Source organism: Oncorhynchus nerka, linkage group LG9a, assembly GCF_034236695.1.
Source record: "Oncorhynchus nerka isolate Pitt River linkage group LG9a, Oner_Uvic_2.0, whole genome shotgun sequence".
Taxonomy (NCBI): domain Eukaryota; kingdom Metazoa; phylum Chordata; class Actinopteri; order Salmoniformes; family Salmonidae; genus Oncorhynchus; species Oncorhynchus nerka.
Genome location: NC_088404.1, coordinates 51565848 through 51588031, shown reverse-complemented (window position 1 = coordinate 51588031; position 22184 = coordinate 51565848). Strand labels below are relative to the sequence as shown.

The window sequence follows — 22184 nt, the reverse complement described above, 5'->3', positions numbered from 1 at the left end:
GGCATCAAATTAATCCGCACCTTACCCACTCAACCTGTCTGCTAATCAAAGGAACTGGTCATGGACACATGTTTGCCGTCCAGTTTTGCAGTCCAGGTAATGACTAGAGGGTGTGAAAGACATTAGAAACGTCTCATTAACATTCAGTGAAAGCCAATGTTTCATCAGGTAACAGGAGAACAGGATCGCGTTTCTGACGTTATTGTACATGTTCAAACTGTTGCTGTTCAAACTGACAAACTGACAAAATGTGGAGCTCAATAACTAATGTACTGAAGGGAGAGCAAAGATCAACGATCAAATGGATTAGATGGTTTTTCACCAGGTTTGGGGGGGGGGGGGGGGTTCAATTCACTCTAATTCTGTCCATTCAGCAAATGTATTGAAAATCACTCCATCAGGATCTAATGGAGAATTTCCCAATCCATTTTAGCCAAGGTAAGTGGACAAATCATGTTTGTTTGTATGTTGAGAGGAACAGCTTTTTAATGTCTGCACCACAGTGTTTAAAGGGATGTTTCACCCGTAACAAAATATAATCTGTGTAGCTCAGTTGGTAGGGCATGGTGATTGCAATGCCAGGGTTGTGGGTTCAGTTCTCATGGGGGTCCAGTATAAAAATGCATGCACTCACTACAGCGTTTTAATGTCTACACCACAGTCTTTAAAGGGACTCTGGATGAGAGAGTCTTCTAAATTACTTTTGACGAAGGGTACTTACTGCTTCTGTCTACATAGTACACCGTAGGCTACTAGAGAAGAAGTGTCTGCATCCAATTGTTGCACTGTGTTTTAGGGAGAATATATCGATTTAATTTACTTTCAATCACCCTTTCTCAAATCAAATGAAATGCAATCTGCATGCAGTGTTGGAAGAAATCAAATGCATTGACCTCACAAAATACTGGCAAATATTATGTGATACTGCCTACTTGTGGCCATTGTTGAACACCTGGAATGTTTTCTCTAAAATTGTAAAACATTTTCCCGAGAAGTGCCTAGGCCACAATTTATATTGCAATGGAATACATATGAGGCTCTGAATATTTCCTAAACCTAGAGGAAAACAGTAACATTCATCACAACAAAGAGAGATCCATTAACTTTACTGGCGTGGTAAATTGTTTCCCTACTTCAAAGTTTTTTGCCCCCTTTGTGTATGGACTTCCTGCATCGTTTGCCATAAGATAATGTTATTTATTGGGGTTCAGTGGAGGTTGGTGGGGATGGGCAATAGGAGGATGGGCTCATTGTAATGGCTTGAATGGAGTTGATGGAACGGAGTCAAACATGCGGTTTCCATATGTTTGATAATGTTCCATTTATTCCATTCCAGCCATTAAAATGAGCCCGTCCTCCTATAGCGCCTCCCACCAGCCGCCACTGCTGGAGTTCAATGTTAAAGGGAAACTTCACCAATTTTCCACTTCATATTCATCATCTCCAAAACCACCCAAACATCAACATATGTGAAAATGTGTTTCTATGTTCTGTGGTAAAAAAAGATAAAGATAAGTGTTTCGATCATCAACCAATTAGTAGACAATTTGCAGCCAATTAGTAGGCAATGCCTACTCACAATTGGTTAAAATAACCAAAATAATACTGATGATGTCAATGGAAAAATTTATCTTCCTCAATTGTTTTTACTACAAAACATAGAAATGCACCATTTTCACATACTGTATGTTGATATTGGAGTGGTGCTGGAGATGATGAAGTTGGATAATTGTGAAGTTTCCCTTTAATACTTGGAATGGGGGTTCCTTTGAAACGTGTGTCCTGAACAGCATTAGTGGACACTTCTCTTGACAGGAGGACGGTAACGGTCATATAGCCTAGTAACTTTGGTGTGATATCTAGGGATGAAACGGTTACCGGACGGTAAGTATTACCGTTTAATTTTAATTATCATTGAAACCGTGTTTGATTACCACGGTTTGAAAAACTCACGGTAAAGACTGTCCAGCATCAACCAAAGTTAGCAACAGTCTGACGCAGGTGTGAAAACATGGGAGATTTTTGCCTTCTAAAAATACTAAATCTGAAGTGTGGTCGTATTTGGGGTTTTACAAGAGTGCTGAGAGAAACTTAATCGAAGATGGTCACCCTGTCTGCAGAACATGCAAAAATAAATAACTGCGAAAGGGGGCAAATCTCTTGAGTCATCTTCGTGACCACAAACCACTACTTAATAGCGAATGCAAGGCAAGTTATCTTTTAGCTCAATGCATGATGTGTGGACTTTGGAATGGGTGGAAAAGGTCATGGTTTGTCTATCTAACTTGCTAATAGCTTGTCAATAATGTAAACTGAAGCGTTCAGTGTTACCTACTCTTGTAAAAACACTACGCGTTGTTCTGCTGCTGCTGTGTGTGTCTGCAGACTCTATTCACACATTTCACACGATAACACGTTATGTAGTTTAGTCACCCAACCAACATATTTTGTTCATTTAAAATCCGTCAGTCCTCGACTTGGTTGTAAAAGTGTTCCAACAGGATAAACACTATAGACTCCTGTATTTATGTCAATTGTTGGGCTCATTTAAATTACTATCACTGTCTACTTAAGACTCATTTGTATTTATGTAAGTCGCTCTGGATAATAGCGTCTGCTAAATGACTTAAATGTAAATGTAATGTAAATTGTGCATGGAGCCATTGCATATACTCGAATGCAACACAGAAGTGAGTTAATAATAATTATAATGTAACACTAATAATAATAATAATAATAATGATGATGATGATGATAATAATAATACATTCGCTATTCCCTTGGTTACAGAGAGGTGTGCAGCATGCAAACCCAGTGATGCTACTGGTCCCTTATCTACAGTTGTGACACAGGCACTCAGCAAGAATTTAAAAGGCAGGCTGCTTATGCACCCACATCAAAGAAAATGCTCAAGACCTCACTGCAGCCCTTTCATATTACATTGCAAAGGACATGATGCCATTTCAAATTGTTGAGGCCTGGCTTTCTGAGGCTGAACATTATTTTCCAAGACTGAAATCCCAAACCTGTACAACTAGGCTAAAGCTGATGTGCCTTGAGCCAAACTTTTCCCAACATGGTTTGCTGCAACTACTGACCTCTGGACCAGTGAAAGCAGGGGGTGGTTCAACCATAATTCAGCTTCACTATCTATTACCTCACCCCAGACTGGAACAGGAATCAAACTGCCTGGAAACACAGTTCTTCCCAGAATATCACTCAGCTCACAAACATGATCAAGGCTTTTGAAGAGTTCAAGGCCTGCCATCATCTGGTCCAAGGCTTCTTACGGAGCTGGAAGAGAAGGAGATAACTGAGAGAAAAGCAAGCTGCCCTCAACATGCCACAGAAAGCTCTGATCCATGATGTGCTGACCTGATGGATCTACACACAAGATGCTTGAGCGTTTCCTCAGCCAACAGCAGCCAGTCTGTGCGACACTGGCTGGAGAAAGAGGAACATGGCATCTGATGCCCAAGGACGCTGACATAAGTGTCATGGAGCAACTGTGCCAGCTACTTGAACCTCTGAAGTTTACAGATGAACTTGCCTCAGAGACACGAGTGACACTGTCAGCCATCAAGCCTGTCCTGGACCACATCACCCGTGATGTTCTGGTGGAAAAGGATACGGAGCCATCCCTGACCAATGAGATAAAAAGGGTAATGAGAGAAGACCTTAACAGAGAAGGCAAAGAGAGTCATGCACATGGCTTGTTACATTGACGCCTACGTCAAAAGGAGCTTTTTAGATGAGCCTGAGGCTGCAAAAGTTAACACTGACAGCTGTGTCCAGGAGGCCTTGAAGCTGGCAGCTGCACAAGTCAGGGAAGAACCACAAAGCACCAGCAGCACCTCCACCACCACCCCCACAGCGGTATTGGAAAGGCTGGGTTGCTGAGAAAGATTACCTCGCTGGCCATGGCAGAACACTGACATTCCTGTCTTGCAGGATATCACGCATAGAACGAGCAGTATGGCTGGTGGCATTGCTGGAGGGTCATGTCAGGATGAGCCTGCATGAAGGGTACCACATGAGGGAGGAGGATGTCTTCCCTGTAACGCACAGCGTTGAGATTACCTGCAATGACAACAAGCTCAGTCCGATGATGCTGTGACACACTGCCCCAGACCATGACGGATCCTCCACCTCCAAATCAATCGAACTCCAGAGTACAGGCCTCGGTGTAACGCTCATTCCTTCAACGATAAATGCGAATCCAACCATCACCCCTGGTGAGGAAAAACCGTGACTCGTGAGTGAAGAGCACTTTTTGCCAGTCCTGTCTGGTCCAGCGACGGTGGGTTTGTTCCCATAGGCGACGTTGTTGCCGGTGATGTCTGGTGAGGACCTGCCTTACAACAGGCCTACAAGCCCTCAGTCCAGCCTCTCTCAGCCTATTGCAGACAGTCTGAACACTGATGGAGGGATTGTGCGTTCCTGGTGTAACTCGGGCAGTTGTTGTTGCCATCCTGTACCTGTCCCGCAGGCAGGTGTGATGTTCAGATGTACCGATCCTGTGCAGGTGTTGTTACACGTGGTCTGCCACTGCGAGGACGATCAGCTGTCCGTCCTGTCTCCCTGTAGCGCTGTCACCGTAGGTGTGTGTGTGTGTGTGTCCTGTGTATCCAGTTTGTGTCCAGTGTGTGTATGTCCGATGTGTGTTTTCCACTCAAATCAAATCAAATTTATTTATATAGCCCTTCGTACATCAGCTGATATCTCAAAGTGCTGTACAGAAACCCAGCCTAAAACCCCAAACAGCAAACAATGCAGGTGTAAAAGCACGGTGGCTAGGAAAAACTCCCTAGAAAGGCCAAAACCTAGGAAGAAACCTAGAAAGGAACCAGGCTATGTGGGGTGGCCAGTCCTCTTCTGGCTGTGCCGGGTAGAGATTATAACAGAACATGACCAAGATGTTCAAATGTTCATAAATGACCAGCATGGTCGAATAATAATAAGGCAGAACAGTTGAAACTGGAGCAGCAGCACAGTCAGGTGGACTGGGGACAGCAAGGAGTCATCATGTCAGGTAGTCCTGGGGCACGGTCCTAGGGCTCAGGTCCTCCGAGAGAGAGAAAGAAAGAGAGAATTAGAGAGAGCATATGTGGGGTGGCCAGTCCTCTTCTGGCTGTGCCGGGTGGAGATTATAACAGAACGTGGCCAAGATGTTCAAATGTTCATAAATGACCAGCATGGTTGAATAATAGTAAGGCAGAACAGTTGAAACTGGAGCAGCAGCATGGCTGCACAGCATTCCACTGTGTCCTGTTTGTGTCCACACACACACTGGACACACCTCTACATACTTGAGTTTCTCCAGTCTGCAGTGGGGATTCCCCAGTCCAGCAGAAAGCAGTCTGACTCCTGAATCTTTCAGGTCATTGTTATTCACATCCAGCTCTCTCAGGTGTAAGCGATTTTGACTTCAGAGCTGAGATCAGAGAAGCACAGCCTTCCTCTGTTACTAGACAGCCTGCAAAGAGTAAAATCATATTAAAACCACACTGACAGTGAAGATAACATTTGAAATGTGACTCTGTACTCCAGCATTTTGGATTAAAGATCAAATGTTTCATATGAGGTGACAGTAGATAATGTCACCTTTTATTTGAGGGCATTTCCATACATATCTGTTTCACCGTTTAGAAATGAAAGCACTTCATGTATCTAGTCCCCCTATTTGAATAAGTCACACATATTCTGACAAATTCACTTCTAGTGTATTAAACCTGCACTAGGGAAAATTTTACCTCTCATAGCCACATGGTTAATGTTATTAATTTAATGTTAATGCACACAAAGTGCATAGTGCTAATAATTTAATTTGATGGTTGTTGATTTTCAATATTAAACTTGACTAAATGATTTCATTGTGTGTATCAGTACTTTTTGAACATTCCCAGCACATTTTTAATAATACTGTGATAATACTGATAACCGGGATAATTTTGGTCACTATAATCGTAATACGAAAGGTTCATACCGTTTCAAAACTTTTCCACCTTTTTAGTTAGATGAGAGACGAAGAAGAAAATGACTGAAAATGGCTGACGATCTGGTGTCGATTAAAAATGCTCCTATTCGGATACATTGAGGTCATTTACAAGATTTGCCTGAAGGCAATAACAGCAAATGAAGGAAATGCATCAAATCTGGGCTCTCACCTCAGGGTACACCACCTTTTGACCTATGCACTCGCTGGGCCTGGGTCCTCATCACTGCCGTCGCCAACCCCATCACCAGTGGTGTGTATTCATGGATGCCAAGAGAAGCCAGGCTTCCCCCAAAAAATGGACCAATATTTTTTAGACATCAAATAATATATTTTGCCTCTGTTTCATCATTTTCCTTCAATTCGCAAGAGGCTGAATGCATCTCACCGGATAAGGCATCCTAGAGAGCAATACAGCGCCCTCTCTGTGTAGGCCATCTATTTCATACCGTCTGGCCCAAACGAGTATGACATTGTTGCCGCCCGTAGCATTGAATGCAATGCAAGGGAAGCACAAGCATTTGGCCTCCCTTGACGAAAAAAGTATCCAAAACAAATTGCCAAAACTGAGCAAACTCAACTGTGAATGGTCCTGGTGCACCCCAATAAAGTGTCAAGGGAAGCCAGCTTGGAAGTCAAATCAAATGTTATTTGTCACATGAGCCGAATACAACAGATGTAGACCTTACTTTACAAGCCCTTAACCAACAATGCAGTTCATGAAATAGAGTTAAGTTGACCATTTTTGGTGTCACCTCTATTCAACCGCATTGAGAGCATACTGTACGTCATTGATAGAAACTTGAATTGTTACATCTCGTTGTGTTGTTGTCCTCCGGTGGCTAGCCAGCTAGCTAAAATTGGTCCTTTCCTAAATTAGCCACGGAGGAAGATAGGGGTTTGGACTTCTGGTTTTACTTAATTCTCTGTACTAGCCAATGATTATAACGGCGATTCTGATCCAACCATACATTCATACATTGTGCCCCTGGCCTGAGAGGATGGAAGTTCAATATGTACTTTGATGTAAAAGACTAATGTTAACTAGCTAACATTGCTCATGAATGGAAGTTAGGCTAGCGAGCAAGCATTTTAGCCATTTTAACCTATGACAAAAAATACAAGTGTGTACTGTATGACAGAGTGATAGACCGTTTCGTCAACATGAAAGTGAGGAGGATGGCATTGGAATATCTCTACAAGTAGGGTGAGTCAACATATTTTCTACTTGCGCACACATACACGCACACAGAAATCAGAACCATGGACAGGCACATCATATTTAGCTTACGTTGATTGCAGGCCAGGCAGCAGGCCAGGCTGCCAGGGTGCAGGCCAGGCAACAGGCTGTTAGCCAGCCTGACAGCTTAGTGGAGTCTTAGTGGGATCTGCCACTAGCAGTCAGTGTAGTCAGCTCAGCTATCCCCATTGAAACCTTGTCTGTGCCTCGATCTAGGTTGGGCAAAACTAAACATGGCGGTGTTCGCTTTAGCAATCTCACTGGAATGAAGACCTCCTCCATTCCTGTCATTATTGAAAGAGATTGTGATATCTCACATCTCAAAATAATGCTACTTAATGTTAGATCCCTCACTTCCAAGGCAGTTATAGTCAATGAACTAATCACTGATCATAATCTTGATGTGATTGGCCTGACTGAAACATGGCTTAAGCCTGATGAATTTACTGTGTTAAATGAGGCCTCTCCTTGTCCAAAGTGTCTCCGGACCTACTCACTGCCGCAGTCATACTATGGACCTAGTTTTGTCCCGTGGAATAAATATTGTGAATCTTAATGTTTTTCCTCATAATCCTGGACTATCGGACCACCATTTTATTACGTTTGGAATCACAACAAATAATCTGCTCCGACCCAATCCCAAAGGATCATCAAAAGCCATGCTATAAATTCTCGGACAACCCAAAGATTCCTCAATGCCCTTCTAGACTCCCTCCGCCTACCAAACAAAAAACATTTGTCATGAGAAACTAGCTCCCTAGTATACAGAAAATATGCGAGCCCTGAAGCAAGCTTCCAGAAAATTGGAACATAAATGGTGCTACACCAAACTGGAAGTCTTCCGATTGGCTTGGAAAGACAGTACCGTGCAGTATCGAAGAGCCCTCACTGCTGCTCAAACATCCTATTTTTCCAACTTAATTGAGGAGAATAAAAACAATCCAACATGTATTTTTGATACTGTTGCAAAGCTAACTAAAAAGCAGAATTCCCCAAGAGAGGATGGTTTTCACTTCAGCAGTGATAAATCCATGAACTTCTTTGAAGAAAAGATCATGATCATTAGAAAGCAAATTACGGACTCCTCTTTAAATCTGCGTATTTCTCCAAAGCTCAGTTGTCCCGAGTCTGCACAACACTACCAGGACCTAGCATCAAGGGAGACACTCAAGGTTTTTAATTCAATATCTTTTGACACATTAATGAAAATAGTAATGGCCTCTAAACCTTCAACCTGCATACTGAACCCTATTCCAACGAAACTACTGAAAGAGCTGCTTCCTTTGCTTAGCGCTCCTATGTTGAACATAATAAATGTCTCCCTATCCACCAGATGTGTACCAAATTCACTAAAAGTGGCAGTAATAAAGCCTCCTGAAAAAGACAAACCTTGACCAAGAAAAAAAACTATCGGCCTATATCGAATCTCCCAATCCGCTCAAATTTTTTTTGTTGAAAAATCTGTTGCACAACAACTCACTGCCTTCCTGAAGACAAACGGTGTATACGAAACGCTTCAGTCTGGTTTTAGACCCCATCATAGCACTGAGACTGCACTCGTGAAGGTGGTAAATGACCTTTTAATGGTGTCAGACCAAGGCTCTGCATCTGTCCTCGTGCTCCGAGACCTTAGTGCTGCTTTGACACCATTGATCACCACATTCTTTTGGAGAGATTGTAAACCGAAATTGGTCTACAAGGACAAGTTCTGGCCTGGTTTAGATCTTATCTGTTGGAAAGATATCAGTTTGTCTCTGTGGATGGTTTGTCCTCTGACAAATCAACTGTAAGTTTCAGTGTTCCTCAAGGTTCCGTTTTAGGACCACTATTGTTTTCACTATATATTTTATCTCTTGGTGATGTCATTCGGAAACATAATGTTAACTTTCACTGCTATCCGGACAATACACAGCTGTACATTTTAATGAAACATGGTGAAGCCCCAAAACTGCCCTACCTGGAAGACTGTTTCGGACATAAGGAAGTGGACGGCGGTAAATGTTTTACTTTTAAACTCGGACAAAACAGAGATGCTAGTTCTAAGTCCCAAGAAACAAAAATATTTTCTGTTGGATCTGAATAATTAATCTTGATGGTTGTACAGTCGTCTCAAATAAAACTGAAGGACCTCTGCGTTAGTCTGGACCCTGAACATATCAAGACTGTTACAAGGACAGCTATTTTCTATCTTTGTAACATTGCAAAAATCTGAACATTTCGGTCCAAAAATGATGCAGAAAAGTTCATTCATGCTTTTGACACTTCAAGATTAGACTACTGCAATGCTCTACTTTCCGGCTACCAGATAAAGCACTAAATAGACTTGTGGTAAACACAGCTGCTAGAATCTTGACTAGAACCCCCAAATTTGATCATATTACTCCAGTGCTAGCCTCTCTACACTGGCTTCCTGTAAAGGCAAGGGCTGATTTCAAGGTTTTACTGCTAACCTACATTATATGGGCTTGCTCCTACCTATCTTTCTGATTTGGTCCTGCCATACATACCTACAAGTTCACTATGGTCACAAGACGCAGGCCTCCTTATTGTTCCTAGAATTTCTAAGCAAACAGCTGGAGGCAGGGCTTTCTTCTGTAGAGCTCAATTTTTATGGAATGGTCTGCCTACCCATGTGTGAAGGTGAATGCAAAGGCACTGGAGTGATGAACCACCCTTGCGGTCTCTGCCTGGCTGGTTCCCCTCTCTCCACTGGGATTCTCTGCCTCTAAACCTATTATGGGGGCTGAGTCACTGGCTTACTAGTGCTCTTCCATTCGGTCCCTATGAGGGGCGCCTCACTTGAGTGGGTTGAGTCACTTTCGTGGGTTGAGTCACTGACGTGATCTTTCTGTCCAGGTTTGGCGACCCCCTCGGGTTCATGCCGTGTGGGAGGTCTTCATGGGCTACACTCGAGAAACCGGATTGGGACACCTCCCATAGGCCTACGTTTCCGGAGAGGTGAAAATGCGCCTTTCCACTCCCCTCTACAATATGAATCTAAAGTATAACATTTTTCCATCAACGGCCATGTAGTTGACTCTCAGACAAGCATGGCTTCACTCAAACGAGTTTGGCTAGAGTCCTGGTGCTAGCTGGGATTACAATTGATGTTTACTTTGTGTCAAATGAACTAATTGTTTTCTTTTGCTGAATTTATATAACAGTCCAACCTTGTTTAGTATCATGTAGTCAAATTGCATCGGTTTGCATCAGTTTCAATGGGTGACTTTTAATTTGAAGGCGAACCGCCGATTCCGCTATTGTTGTCCACAGCACACTGGTCTATGAAACACTGACAGGTGAGAAAGGGTGACCGACGGACTAACAACAGCATTAATGGAACTTTGTTGCTGATTTCGTTATGGGTAAGAAACTTTCTGACCGGTTATTATTGATTTAACCTCAGTTCTAAGATCAACAGGCGCAGTCCTGTGCAGTTTCTCGTGGCACCAAAATATATTGGTTTAATTCGATATCAGGCTCTCATTCTGCGCTCATAGAGAACATGATATTTTCACAACGTGTCATCCCCTGACCACATTTAAAGTTTTTGATAGAATTATATAATTTAGCCTAGCATAACCTACTGTTAATGTCTTATATGTACCATTGCCTCCTTTTACTTTTGTGTTAGCCACTACTACGACTAAAACTGGCTACTTTTGTCTGCTTTACAATATTTCAACAATCAAACGTTACACTGTAACAATGTTCTTCAATCAAGATTAGCTGGTGACGGCGCAACATCGTATAACGAAATGATGTTTGTACATGTGTTTCTACAAACCCTCATCCAAACGTCTTGCACTTGAACGTTCGGATTTTTACATTTAATTTTGCAGTGATATGTGGCGATGTAATCTGCCCAGCAGCTACATAATTCAGTCTGTTGGCCCATTTAAAAACACATAATGACCATTAACAAAGACAGTACAACCTAAAGGACCAAACAACATGTACCATACTGCCCCTCTGTCATTAATATTTATAAATGTATTGATCTCCTGTTCAGGGAGTGGTTCTTAGTGTGTTGCACCCAATGGTATACATTTACACTAGATCACTAAAAGGGGTGCAGTTTTGAACCCTGCGCGCCTCCATCTTGGCACAACCCACCATAAGAAAAAAAATCCCATCAATTCACTAACTTTGTACATTGTAACGCAAAATATGTTGATTTCAAATCTGATTGCCGCCTAAACATTATTCGTTCACTTAATCGGTCTCTCACGTCTCTCCCAAAGATGATCTATTGCCTCAGCGAACTGACTGTGTCTGTGAATAGGGCTTCCACAGGCCACCTCGTGAATGACCACATTACTGGTTAGAGATAGTGGGCACTTTTGAAAAATAAGCAATTTTTTATTTATTTAGATGTTGTTGATCAGTACAATAAAACAAGCTCAATAACTCAATGCATGCACACACACCTATTGGCAGGGTAGCCTAGTGGTTAGGGCGTTGAACTAGTAACCGGAAGGTTGCAAGTTCAAATCCCTGAGCTGACAAGGTACAAATCTGTCGTTCTACCCCTGAACAGGCAGTTAACCCACTGTTCCTAGGCTGTCATTGAAAATAAGAATTTGTTCTTAACTGACTTGCCTAGTTAAATAAAGGTAAAATAAAATATTGAATATGCATTCAACTGTATTATGAATAGGCCTAGGCTTGATTTACCCAATAGAAATGTACCATTAAAATAAATTATCACTGTTACCAAAGTCAAATTGATTATATGATTTATTCATTAATGCATACATGGCTGTCACTGAAAATTGTTGACGTGTAAAATTGAATGATATTGAACTCAAAATTTGTCCAACGATTAAACAGAGCACAGTTTCTCTCTGGCTCAAGTGCCATTCTGTGATTTTGGTTAATATGCCTTTTTTGCCGTGGTATCGTGATAGTATTGAAAATCGTGATACCAAACCCGGTATCGATGTAAAGGTCTTATGTGACATAGTGTTGTCACATTACCAACATGTTTACATCTTCCATGTTAATGTCAATGGATTTGTGAGAGACTGTAAAAAAAAGTTGCACTATGCTCCCTTTCCTCCTCATCAGCAACTTGTTGCCAGGACTGAAAATAGGGTAAATCCATTTGAATTCAACCACTTTTTGTCAGCATTCATTTTGATTTAAACAACTTTCCATACATATTTGCTCATGGAAGAAGCAGTCAGAAATGTACTTTTTGGACCAGAATGCCAAAACATTCCGTGTGTAAAGGGGCTCAAAGTTGACCCATTTTTCATACCATACGACATTCATGTCTTCATCACTGTAAAAGATAAACGGTTGATTGATTATCATTTAAAAGCTTAAAGTATTCTCAAACAATTGGATTATTTCTCTAAAAAAATATTTTAATACATTCTTTACATACCTTTAACATCAATTATCTAAAGACACGTATTTTCATATTAACATACAGTTAATTCGGAAAGATACTGCCGCCACCGTGCTTCACCGTAGGGATGGTGCCAGGTTTCCTCCAGAAGTGACACTTGGCATTCAGGCGAAAGAGTTCAATCTTGGTTTCACCAGACCAGAGAATCTTGTTTCTCATGGTCTGAGAGTCTTTGGGTGCCCTTTGGCAAACTCTGTGTGCCATTACTGAGGAGTGGCTTCCTTCTGGCCACGATACCATAAAGGCCATGATTGGTGGAGTGCTGCAGAGATGGTTGTCCTTCTCGAAGGTTCATCCATCTCCACAGAGGAACTCTGGACCTCTGTCAGTGACCATTGGGTCAATGATTTCTCAGTTTGGCCGGACTGCCAGCTCTAGGAAGACTTTTGGTGGTTCCAAACTTCTTCCATTTTTAAGAATGATGGAGGCCACTATGTTCTTGGAGACCTTCAATGCTGCAGACATCTTTGATACCCTTCCCCAGATCAGTGCCTCGACACAATCCTGTCTCGGAGCTCTACAGACAATTCTTTCGACCTCATGGCTCGGTTTTTGCTCTGACATGCACTTTCAACTATGGTACCTTATATAGACGAGGTGTATGCCTTTCCAAATCATGTCCAATTTAATTTAATATACCACAGGTGAACTCCAATCAAGTTTTAGAAACAACTCAAGGATGATCAATGGAAACAGGATGCACTTGAGCCCAATTTCGAGTCTCAAAGCAAAGGGTCTGAATACTTATGTAAATAAGGAATCCGTTTTTTTGTTTGTTATACATGTAAAAGATTTCTAAAATCATATTTTCGCTTTGTCGTTATGGGGCACTGTGTAAAGATTGAGGATTGTTTTTATTGAATCCATTTTAGAATAAGGCTGTAACGTAACAAAATGTGGAAAAAGTCAAGTGGTCTGAAATACTTTCCGATGTTGTAGCGTAGGCCATATTTCACATCATCTGAGGTTTTTGTGTTGTGCCTGTCATTATTTGAGACACAACATGCTCTTGAGTACAGTGTGGGTTTAATTTCAATCGTATAAATATAATTCATAGAATGGACCTATCCCTTCAGACCACTGCAATTTAGCTGGTATACCATTTACATTTTTATTTAAATTTTTACCACACCCACCATTGAGCATCAACTTAAATGGTCATGTCTATTCTATTATCAATTGGTTTCCTATTGAGTTTGACAGTATAATTTTAAAACGGATATTTCCATTCAAGTCAACATTTTCTGATGTGTGGACACCCAACCCTGTTGGTGGTAGCATTTGAAAGTAGAAATGTCAATTTCTTTCTCTTCTTCCAATTTTAGTACATTTATCAGTCAAAACATGACACCCACCGTGCATTCAAGAGTGGGCACAACACAAAACCTTAGATTATGTAAAATAGAGTCTAAGCTACAACATATGGAAAAAATCGGAGTAGAAGCATATTTTGATAATTGCTGTTAAAAGTTTAGAAAATTACAATTTGTCTTATTAAAAAAAAAAAAAAAAAATCTTCCAGCTTTTAAATGATATCAAACTTAACCCTTTATCTTTTCCAGTGATGGTATGGTGGGGTATGGCATTCAGGTCCAAAAAGTTACTTTCTGAGTACTTCTACAATGGGCAAATATCTATAGAATGTATCATTCAAATCAAAAGGGCTGCTGTCAAAAAGTGACTGAATTCAAATGGATTTACCCTATAGGCTTAGAGGATTTTAGTCTTCTCATTGCTCTGTTTACTTTGCCTTTGTGCACACACAGACATCACACCTTTCTGCTCATGATTTTCTCTCAATCGGTAGGGCTTAGCTGCATATGTCAAACCCCTTAACGCAGGAAAAGATTAATGGTTAACCTTAGTCCATTCTTAGACTTTAGCATCTATTCATGAAGTTATCTTCTGGCTGGGGGAGTTTTGTTAAAGGGCGACTGCACTTCCTGGTTTGGCCTTGTTTTTCATCAATGCTCATTTAGAAATCATTGCAGCTATGACAAAAGTCAAACGAGACTTGTCTTGAGGGTGTGGTTTGATGTGGTTATTTCTTGGGTGTGTCTTTGGCATTCAATCACAACAAACAAGACCAGTAGTGAGTATAGTGAGGTAAACTAATCTAGCTTTGCTATGGAGAGAATTAAGTTTTGAAGTTGAGGACTTCTCCTCTCCAGACTGATTCGCCATCTCAAGATGGAAAGCTAATTCATATCTTAGTTGGATGTAAAATTGCGAGACTAAGATCTCCTCCGCAAAAACGTCAAAATTAATGACCGATTTCTTGAGTTAGATTAATTAGGACTTTTGAGAAAGTGTATACTAGCTAGGGCGTCTCAAAATGGACAAACAGTGTTTATATAGTGATATATATATATATATAATACCAGTCAAAGGTTTGGACACCTACTCATTCCAGGGTGTTTCTTTATTTTTTACTATTTTTTTCCTTTGTAGAATAATAGTGAAGACAACAAAACTATGAAATAACACATGGAATCATGTAGTAACCAAAAAAGTGTTAAGCAAATCAAAATATATGTTATATTTGAGATTCTTCAAAGTAGCCACCCTTTGTCAGTTTTTTTTGTATGTGGTTTTGTTATAAACATTTTTTGGTATCCAATTTGTAGTTAGTCCTGTCCCATTGTTGCAACTCCTGTATGGACTTGGGAGAGGCTAAGGTCGAGAGCTATGTGTCCTCCGAAAACACTGCTTCTTGACACAATGCTCGCTTAACCCAGAAACCAGCCACACCAATGTGTAGGAGGAAACACTGTACACCTGGTGACTGTGTCAGCGTGCATGCGCCCGGCCTACCACAGGAGTCGCTAGAGCGCGATGGGACAAGGACAACCCGGTCGCGACTAGCTGCGACACAGCCAGGATCTGTAGTGCTGCAGCTAGCACTGTAATTCAGTCCCTTAGACCGCTGCGCCACTCGGGAGGCCTGCAATTTATTTGAATTTTTACATTGGATAAAAGTAGAGACAGAGCTACAAAATGGTATGTCATGGGAAAGTAATTCTGCTTTGAAAGTTGATAAACTTGTAACCCCACTTTTGAGAAAATGGCCCTTGAATATTTTGGTACGCCTACTGGAGTGCTACTTTGTCTAGACCTATTCAACATTGTTCACACCCTCTTAAGCTTTAGCCCCGCCTGTCTCTTTAATGATTCACTTGTGAGGCCATGTGCTAAACAGAGGGAGTAAGATAGTCTTGAACTATTTGGTTGTTTACTATACTAAAAGTGGTTTAAGTAGTAGCCTACAATAAGGGAAGAACTCCAGGTAAAAATACACTCTAGTCCTTGGCTGCTTGTTTACAGAATACGTGCTACACCTGTGTGTAAGTGTACTAGGGAAAGAAGTGTAGTGGAAGTGTATTTTGTCGGCTGGAGTCACACAGCCGTATGGATCTGTGCAAACCTGCTACAGCAAGTGTATCTTTTTTATTTATTTGAAAGATTCTTGCTGATATGAAAGATAAGATCCATATGTTTTTCGAAAACCTTATCGCCAGCAATGATTATTAAACGATAAAACAGAGCTTCGGGATTGTATTTCACATGGTCCCACCAGTAAGCTGTGCTTATAGTTGAGAACCTTTTGGGATTTGGATTTGATTTATTAGGATCCCCGTTAGCCGATGCCAATGGCAACAGCTAGTCTTACTGCGGTCAGACACACAACGAAAAAGACATTACAGGCAAAAGACTCCAATTGACATACATTTAAAAACATTAACATGTGTTACACATACAGTGCATTTGAAAACTGCCTTGCACTGTCATCTGTGGGACCTTATATACTGTAGATGGGGGGGTGTGCCTTTCCAAATAATTTCCAATCAATTGAATTTACCACAAGTGGAATCCAATCAAGTTGAAAAAAGTACAATTGTTTTGTTGACATGATCAAATAGTTTGTCAACCTTTTTTGTAAGCTTATATATCAAACTCAATTATATCACTCAACCATTTATCTTTTCCAGTGATGCAGACGTGGATGTCTCATTGTATTGCGGGATATGCAAAATGGGTGACCTCTATCTCCTGAATGTTTTGGTATTCATGTCCAAAAAGTATATTTAACCAGGGGCAAATATGTATGTTCAAATCAAAAGGAGTGCGGTCAAAATGTGATTCAAATTAATAAGAATGACCCTCCTAAATTAAACCTCTCGTCTTATAAAGGGTGCCTAGTCTCCTAATTAATGATGCAAGTTGGCCATGTACCACATCTACATTTACATTTACATTTAAGTCATTTAGCAGACGCTCTTATCCAGAGCGACTTACAAATTGGTGCATTCACCTTATGACCTCCAGTGGAACAGTAGTGCATCTAAATCTTTTCAGGGGGAGGGGGGGTGAGAGGGATTACTTTATCCTATCCTAGGTATTCCTTAAAGAGGTGGGGTTTCAGGTGTCTCCGGAAGGTGGTGATTGACTCCGCTGTCCTGGCGTCGTGAGGGAGTTTGTTCCACCATTGGGGGCCAGAGCAGCGAACAGTTTTGACTGGGCTGAGCGGGAACTGTACTTCCTCAGTGGTAGGGAGGCGAGCAGGCCAGAGGTGGATGAACGCAGTGCCCTTGTTTGGGTGTAGGGCCTGATCAGAGCCTGGAGGTACTGAGGTGCCGTTCCCCTCACAGCTCCGTAGGCAAGCACCATGGTCTTGTAGCGGATGCGAGCTTCAACTGGAAGCCAGTGGAGGGAGCGGAGGAGCGGGGTGACGTGAGAGAACTTGGGAAGGTTGAACACCAGACGGGCTGCGGCGTTCTGGATGAGTTGTAGGGGTTTAATGGCACAGGCAGGGAGCCCAGCCAACAGCGAGTTGCAGTAATCCAGACGGGAGATGACAAGTGCCTGGATTAGGACCTGCGCCGCTTCCTGTGTGAGGCAGGGTCGTACTCTGCGGATGTTGTAGAGCATGAACCTACAGGAACGGGCCACCGCCTTGATGTTAGTTGAGAACGACAGGGTGTTGTCCAGGATCACGCCAAGGTTCTTAGCGCTCTGGGAGGAGGACACAATGGAGTTGTCAACCGTGATGGCGAGATCATGGAACGGGCAGTCCTTCCCGGGAGGAAGAGCAGTTCCGTCTTGCCGAGGTTCAGCTTGAGGTGGTGATCCGTCATCCACACGGATATGTCTGCCAGACATGCAGAGATGCGATTCGCCACCTGGTCATCAGAAGGGGGAAAGGAGAAGATTAATTGTGTGTCGTCTGCATAGCAATGATAGGAGAGACCATGTGAGGTTATGACAGAGCCAAGTGACTTGGTGTATAGCGAGAATAGGAGAGGGCCTAGAACAGAGCCCTGGGGGACACCAGTGGTGAGAGCACGTGGTGTGGAGACGGATTCTCGCCACGCCACCTGGTAGGAGCGACCTGTCAGGTAGGACGCAATCCAAGCGTGGGCCGCGCCGGAGATGCCCAACTCGGAGAGGGTGGAGAGGAGGATCTGATGGTTCACAGTATCGAAGGCAGCCGATAGGTCTAGAAGGATGAGAGCAGAGGAGAGAGAGTTAGCTTTAGCAGTGCGGAGCGCCTCCGTGATACAGAGAAGAGCAGTCTCAGTTGAATGACTAGTCTTGAAACCTGACTGATTTGGATCAAGAAGGTCATTCTGAGAGAGATAGCGGGAGAGCTGGCCAAGGACGGCACATCTCTCTTTCTCCTTCAACCTTTTTCTCTTTTCCACTCTCTTTCAATCTCGCTCTCTGGGCAGAGGCTAAAGGGTCCAGCGCTCTGTCTGACCTACATAGAGTAAAGAGATAGTGCTGGAACGACCCAGCCCTAAAATCATTGCCCAACTCCCCCACACCGCCTCAGTCACATTGGTCTCACACCGCTCTGGCCCTACTTTGCTGGTGCAACATATATAGCAAGTTACGTTTTGGGAAAATAATAATTACTTTGAAAAATAGATTCTAGATGAAAAGGGATCAAAGTTAAGGTAGAAGAAATAGACATTCTTCCTGCCCACCATTTGGCTATTTTGTCATCGTTTTAGAATTGTCTAATCATGTGGAGAAGTGATGGGAGTCTAGTTTATTCTACGGTAAGTGTCTCATTACTGATTTTGAGTAGAGGGTTTTATTTCTCCTGTAGGAAATTGATAGGAATGAAATCATGCTGTGTGCCCATTACTCTTGCAGAATTGAATGACTGTATGTGGATGACTATGCCGTTCATACCTCCCTCCTCATGCCTGTGCTAGAATGCAATGTCATGTGGATTGCACATGTAAGTATTATATTGCTGCACAGGAATCTTTATATTGGCATTTAGAATTGGTCATATTCATATAGATTTATCATTTTCCGAAATGTTTATTAATGATGATGATGTTAGGATTTCTGAGCATTAACTATTTATTAATCATTAGTTATAAAAGAGACATGAGGGGTGCCATAATGAAGCTGGGGGGGCTGAGTGCAGGGAAAACGGTCACATGTGGCTGTACTGATAAGGGGAGGAACCGCTTACTTAGCTCCCTGCCTAGCAATAATGATGCAATGTTTAGCGATAAGGAAGAGACTGCACCCAAAGTGGGTTATGTATACTACCACGGGTGGAACCATGCCTTTGTCTGTTCAGCTGTTCGATCCTCTGGGAAGAATACACTTGGTTTGAGCTTTCATAGTGTCTGAGTATTTACTCTGATAATGAGAACCTAACAATGACAATACAATGCCTTATGGAGACACATCCTGGTCAGTGAGTTGGCGGTACAATATTTTATTCTAACCACCTGTGTCTTTCTTCCTTTTTGTCCCTACAGGGATGCCATACGCCATGTTAAGATAAAGACGATTGTGTTTAACATGCTTAAGCGGTTGGACAAAATCCGGTTCCGGGGGCAGCGGACAGATGTGTTTCTGGATCTGGGCGACTCGCCCAACACATCTGACACTGAATGTAGCGAAGAGATTCTGATGAAGCCTCGGCCCTCACTTGAAATGAAAGACACGGAAGAACTGCAAGACCCTGTAAGTGAATATCAGTATTAATAGAACCATAGAACTGGCATCTCTTCAGACTCTTTCACTTCACTAATTCTCACTGAAACAAAACAGATATTTTCCTCATAACTTAGTTGGGAATCTTCCAGATCACTTTGTTAAGTCTACTCACTCGCCATGCCAAGGTGCCGCTTTTCGGGGGGTTTAGCCAAAATGTCCCCCCTTTGATACATGGCTTTCATGTTTATTCAACCCCCTTCCTGTTGATGTAGTTCACTCAAGCGAGGATGGAGAGAAAGACCTAACAACCGCTGTCTGCATCACTGCAGGCAGAGCTTAGTCAAACTACACATGTGCCAAGGCCTAACGTCAACTCAACATCCCTGAACACTTTAGAAGAACAGCTATATTTTTCATCTTACTATTTAATTTGACTGAATATTCTGGTGCGTTGATGTTCATATTTTTGTGGAGAGAGGTTGATCAAACTGCTTGATCTTTGAAGATCTACTCAGAGGAAAAAGTTGAATGCATGTTTTCCCCATTTAACACCGATCAAAGTCATCATGAGTTATTTGATATCATTCCACACGGGGTCAAATTGATTGCGTTCTTTATGAAGTGTCCAAAAAAAGCTCAAAGTTGATGACAGATGCACACAAAAGACGTGAAAACTTGGCACTGGTGCGAATGCTCAGCTAGCCGATCTGGTTCCTAAATATCAAGACCCAACTTGCACGTCGAGTCTAAATAAGAGAAGACAGTTGGAGATGTTGATCTTTTTTAGGGTGGCTGTGTCTCAAACAAACTTTGACCTGGAACGCCTGTGTGCAGTGGAATTAGGGCTTCAACACAGCCCCTGTAATGTCTAACCACAGACGTCTTGTTTCTGGGAAACTGGGCTTCAGCCAGTTCAGTACTGTACAGTGACACATTTTGTTTGCCTCTTGGGCTTGTCCTCATGGAAACAGGAACAGTGTGGTTCTTCTCACTCTGGTTATTTATCATAATCTTGACACCTTTGTCATTATGTTTTAATCGATTTATGAACTCGTGTCAAATAGACGTTCCAGATGTATTTACCTGCGTAGCAGGCCTGGCTGTCATTACTTACCACTTTTGATGCACTTCAGCACTTTTATATCTAATTAACGTTGAGGTCTAATTTGCACGGATGGAATACATTGAGGTACATTACATTTGTCAGCTAGTAGACCGAAACGCGTCACTGCTTACATTTACATTTACATTTAAGTCATTTAGCAGACGCTCTTATCCAGAGCGACTTACAAATTGGTGCGTTCACCTTAAGACATCCAGTGGAACAGCCACTTTACAATAGTGCATCTAAATCTTTTAAGATTTTTGCTTCTCCGGGTAAATGGCGCAAAGAGGGACAGAGTTAATGTCCTTCTATTATTCTCATCATTTTACAAGCGGCACTATTGCAATCTGCTATTGCACTGATTTCTCCCCTTCTGACACGAGCGGTCTCTCCGCCTGCTGAGAGGATGTGAAATGAAATCGGCTTTGCCTCTCCCAGCTCTGTTGTCTGAGTAGTGCCGTACAAGTTGGCACTAGTGGCTATCTCACTGTGGCAGTCCTCACTCTCTCACACTCACTTTCTCAATCTTTCCTCTTGCTCACTCTCACCATCTCAATCTCCTTTGTTTCTCTCGCTTTGTCAAAAATCTTTGTTCCTCTATCAGTGTTTTGGGTCATGATACTAGGCATACAGGATTATACTGCTGTTTTTGAGCCAGGCTGAAGGGTGCAGGGAGAAACTGTAGGGTGAAATAAAGTATTCTGCAGTCAGCTTGCCTCCATTTGTTTGTTTGGGTGTTTTGTGTGCGTTTGCTTTGCGATATCAGACTTTTGAGGTTCTGTGTGCAGGTGTTTTGAACCAGAGACTACGGTAGCTCACATCGGCAAGGAGGTTGTTCTTCTTTACTCACCCCTGCATCACCCCTGCATTTGTGTGTTTGCCCACATCCAGGCTGGTCCAGGGACACTTACGATGCCTGCTGCAGCCATCCAGGACTACCAGAGGGCTGAGACAGATCGACTCAACGACTTGAAAGGCCACCTGGAAATTGCCTTACTGGAAAAGCACTTCCTACGTGAGTACTGCACTTTATTTTTCAACCTAGGTGATAGTTTGTCAGACCTCTAGCCGGAAGTCTTTGATTTGCAAAAAAGGGAAATCATCACGTTTTGTTGTTTGATTGCCAATCTTCACAGCAGCTTTGGATATCAGTCTTTCCTGTCCAGGTGTCTGTTGGGGCATTTTCACACATGCAGTCAAAAGTTTGGACACACTTTCTTTATTTCATCAAAACTATGAAATAACACATATGGAATCATGTAGCAACAAAAAAAGTGTGTAACAAATAAAAATATATTTTAGATTATTTAAAGTAGCCACCCTTTTTCTTGATGACAGCTTTGCACACTCTTGGCATTCTCTTAGCAAGCTTCGTGAGGTAGTCACCTGGAATGCATTTGAATTAACAGGTGTGCCTTGTTAATTTGTGGAATTTCTTTCCTTAATGCGTTTAAGCCAATCA

At 42.2% G+C, this 22184-nt stretch overlaps 1 protein-coding gene and 1 long non-coding RNA gene across 5 annotated transcripts in view; both read left to right on the top strand.

The window, feature by feature from the left end:
- The first annotated feature begins 1793 nt into the window (after positions 1-1793).
- LOC135573417 (uncharacterized) lies at positions 1794-5868 on the top strand. The gene is made up of 2 exons (XR_010464740.1): positions 1794-1884; positions 2791-5868. It is a non-coding gene; the product is annotated as an uncharacterized LOC135573417 (long non-coding RNA).
- Positions 5869-10495: 4627 nt separating this feature from the next.
- The window catches only part of LOC115134477 (GRAM domain-containing protein 4-like), a 41686-nt gene continuing 29997 nt past the window's right edge, over positions 10496-22184 (top strand). The window contains exons 1-4 of one of the 4 annotated variants that reach the window (XM_029668486.2): positions 18386-18713; positions 18811-18898; positions 19437-19644; positions 21614-21737. In XM_029668486.2, the coding sequence (XP_029524346.1) occupies positions 18879-18898; positions 19437-19644; positions 21614-21737 (352 nt within the window). In that variant the 5' untranslated portion in view covers positions 18386-18713; positions 18811-18878. Of the gene's footprint in view, positions 10601-18385; positions 18714-18810; positions 18899-19112; positions 19283-19436; positions 19645-21613; positions 21738-22184 lie in introns of those variants that run through there. The other 3 variants (XM_029668488.2, XM_029668490.2, XM_029668489.2) reach the window with 3 other exon arrangements.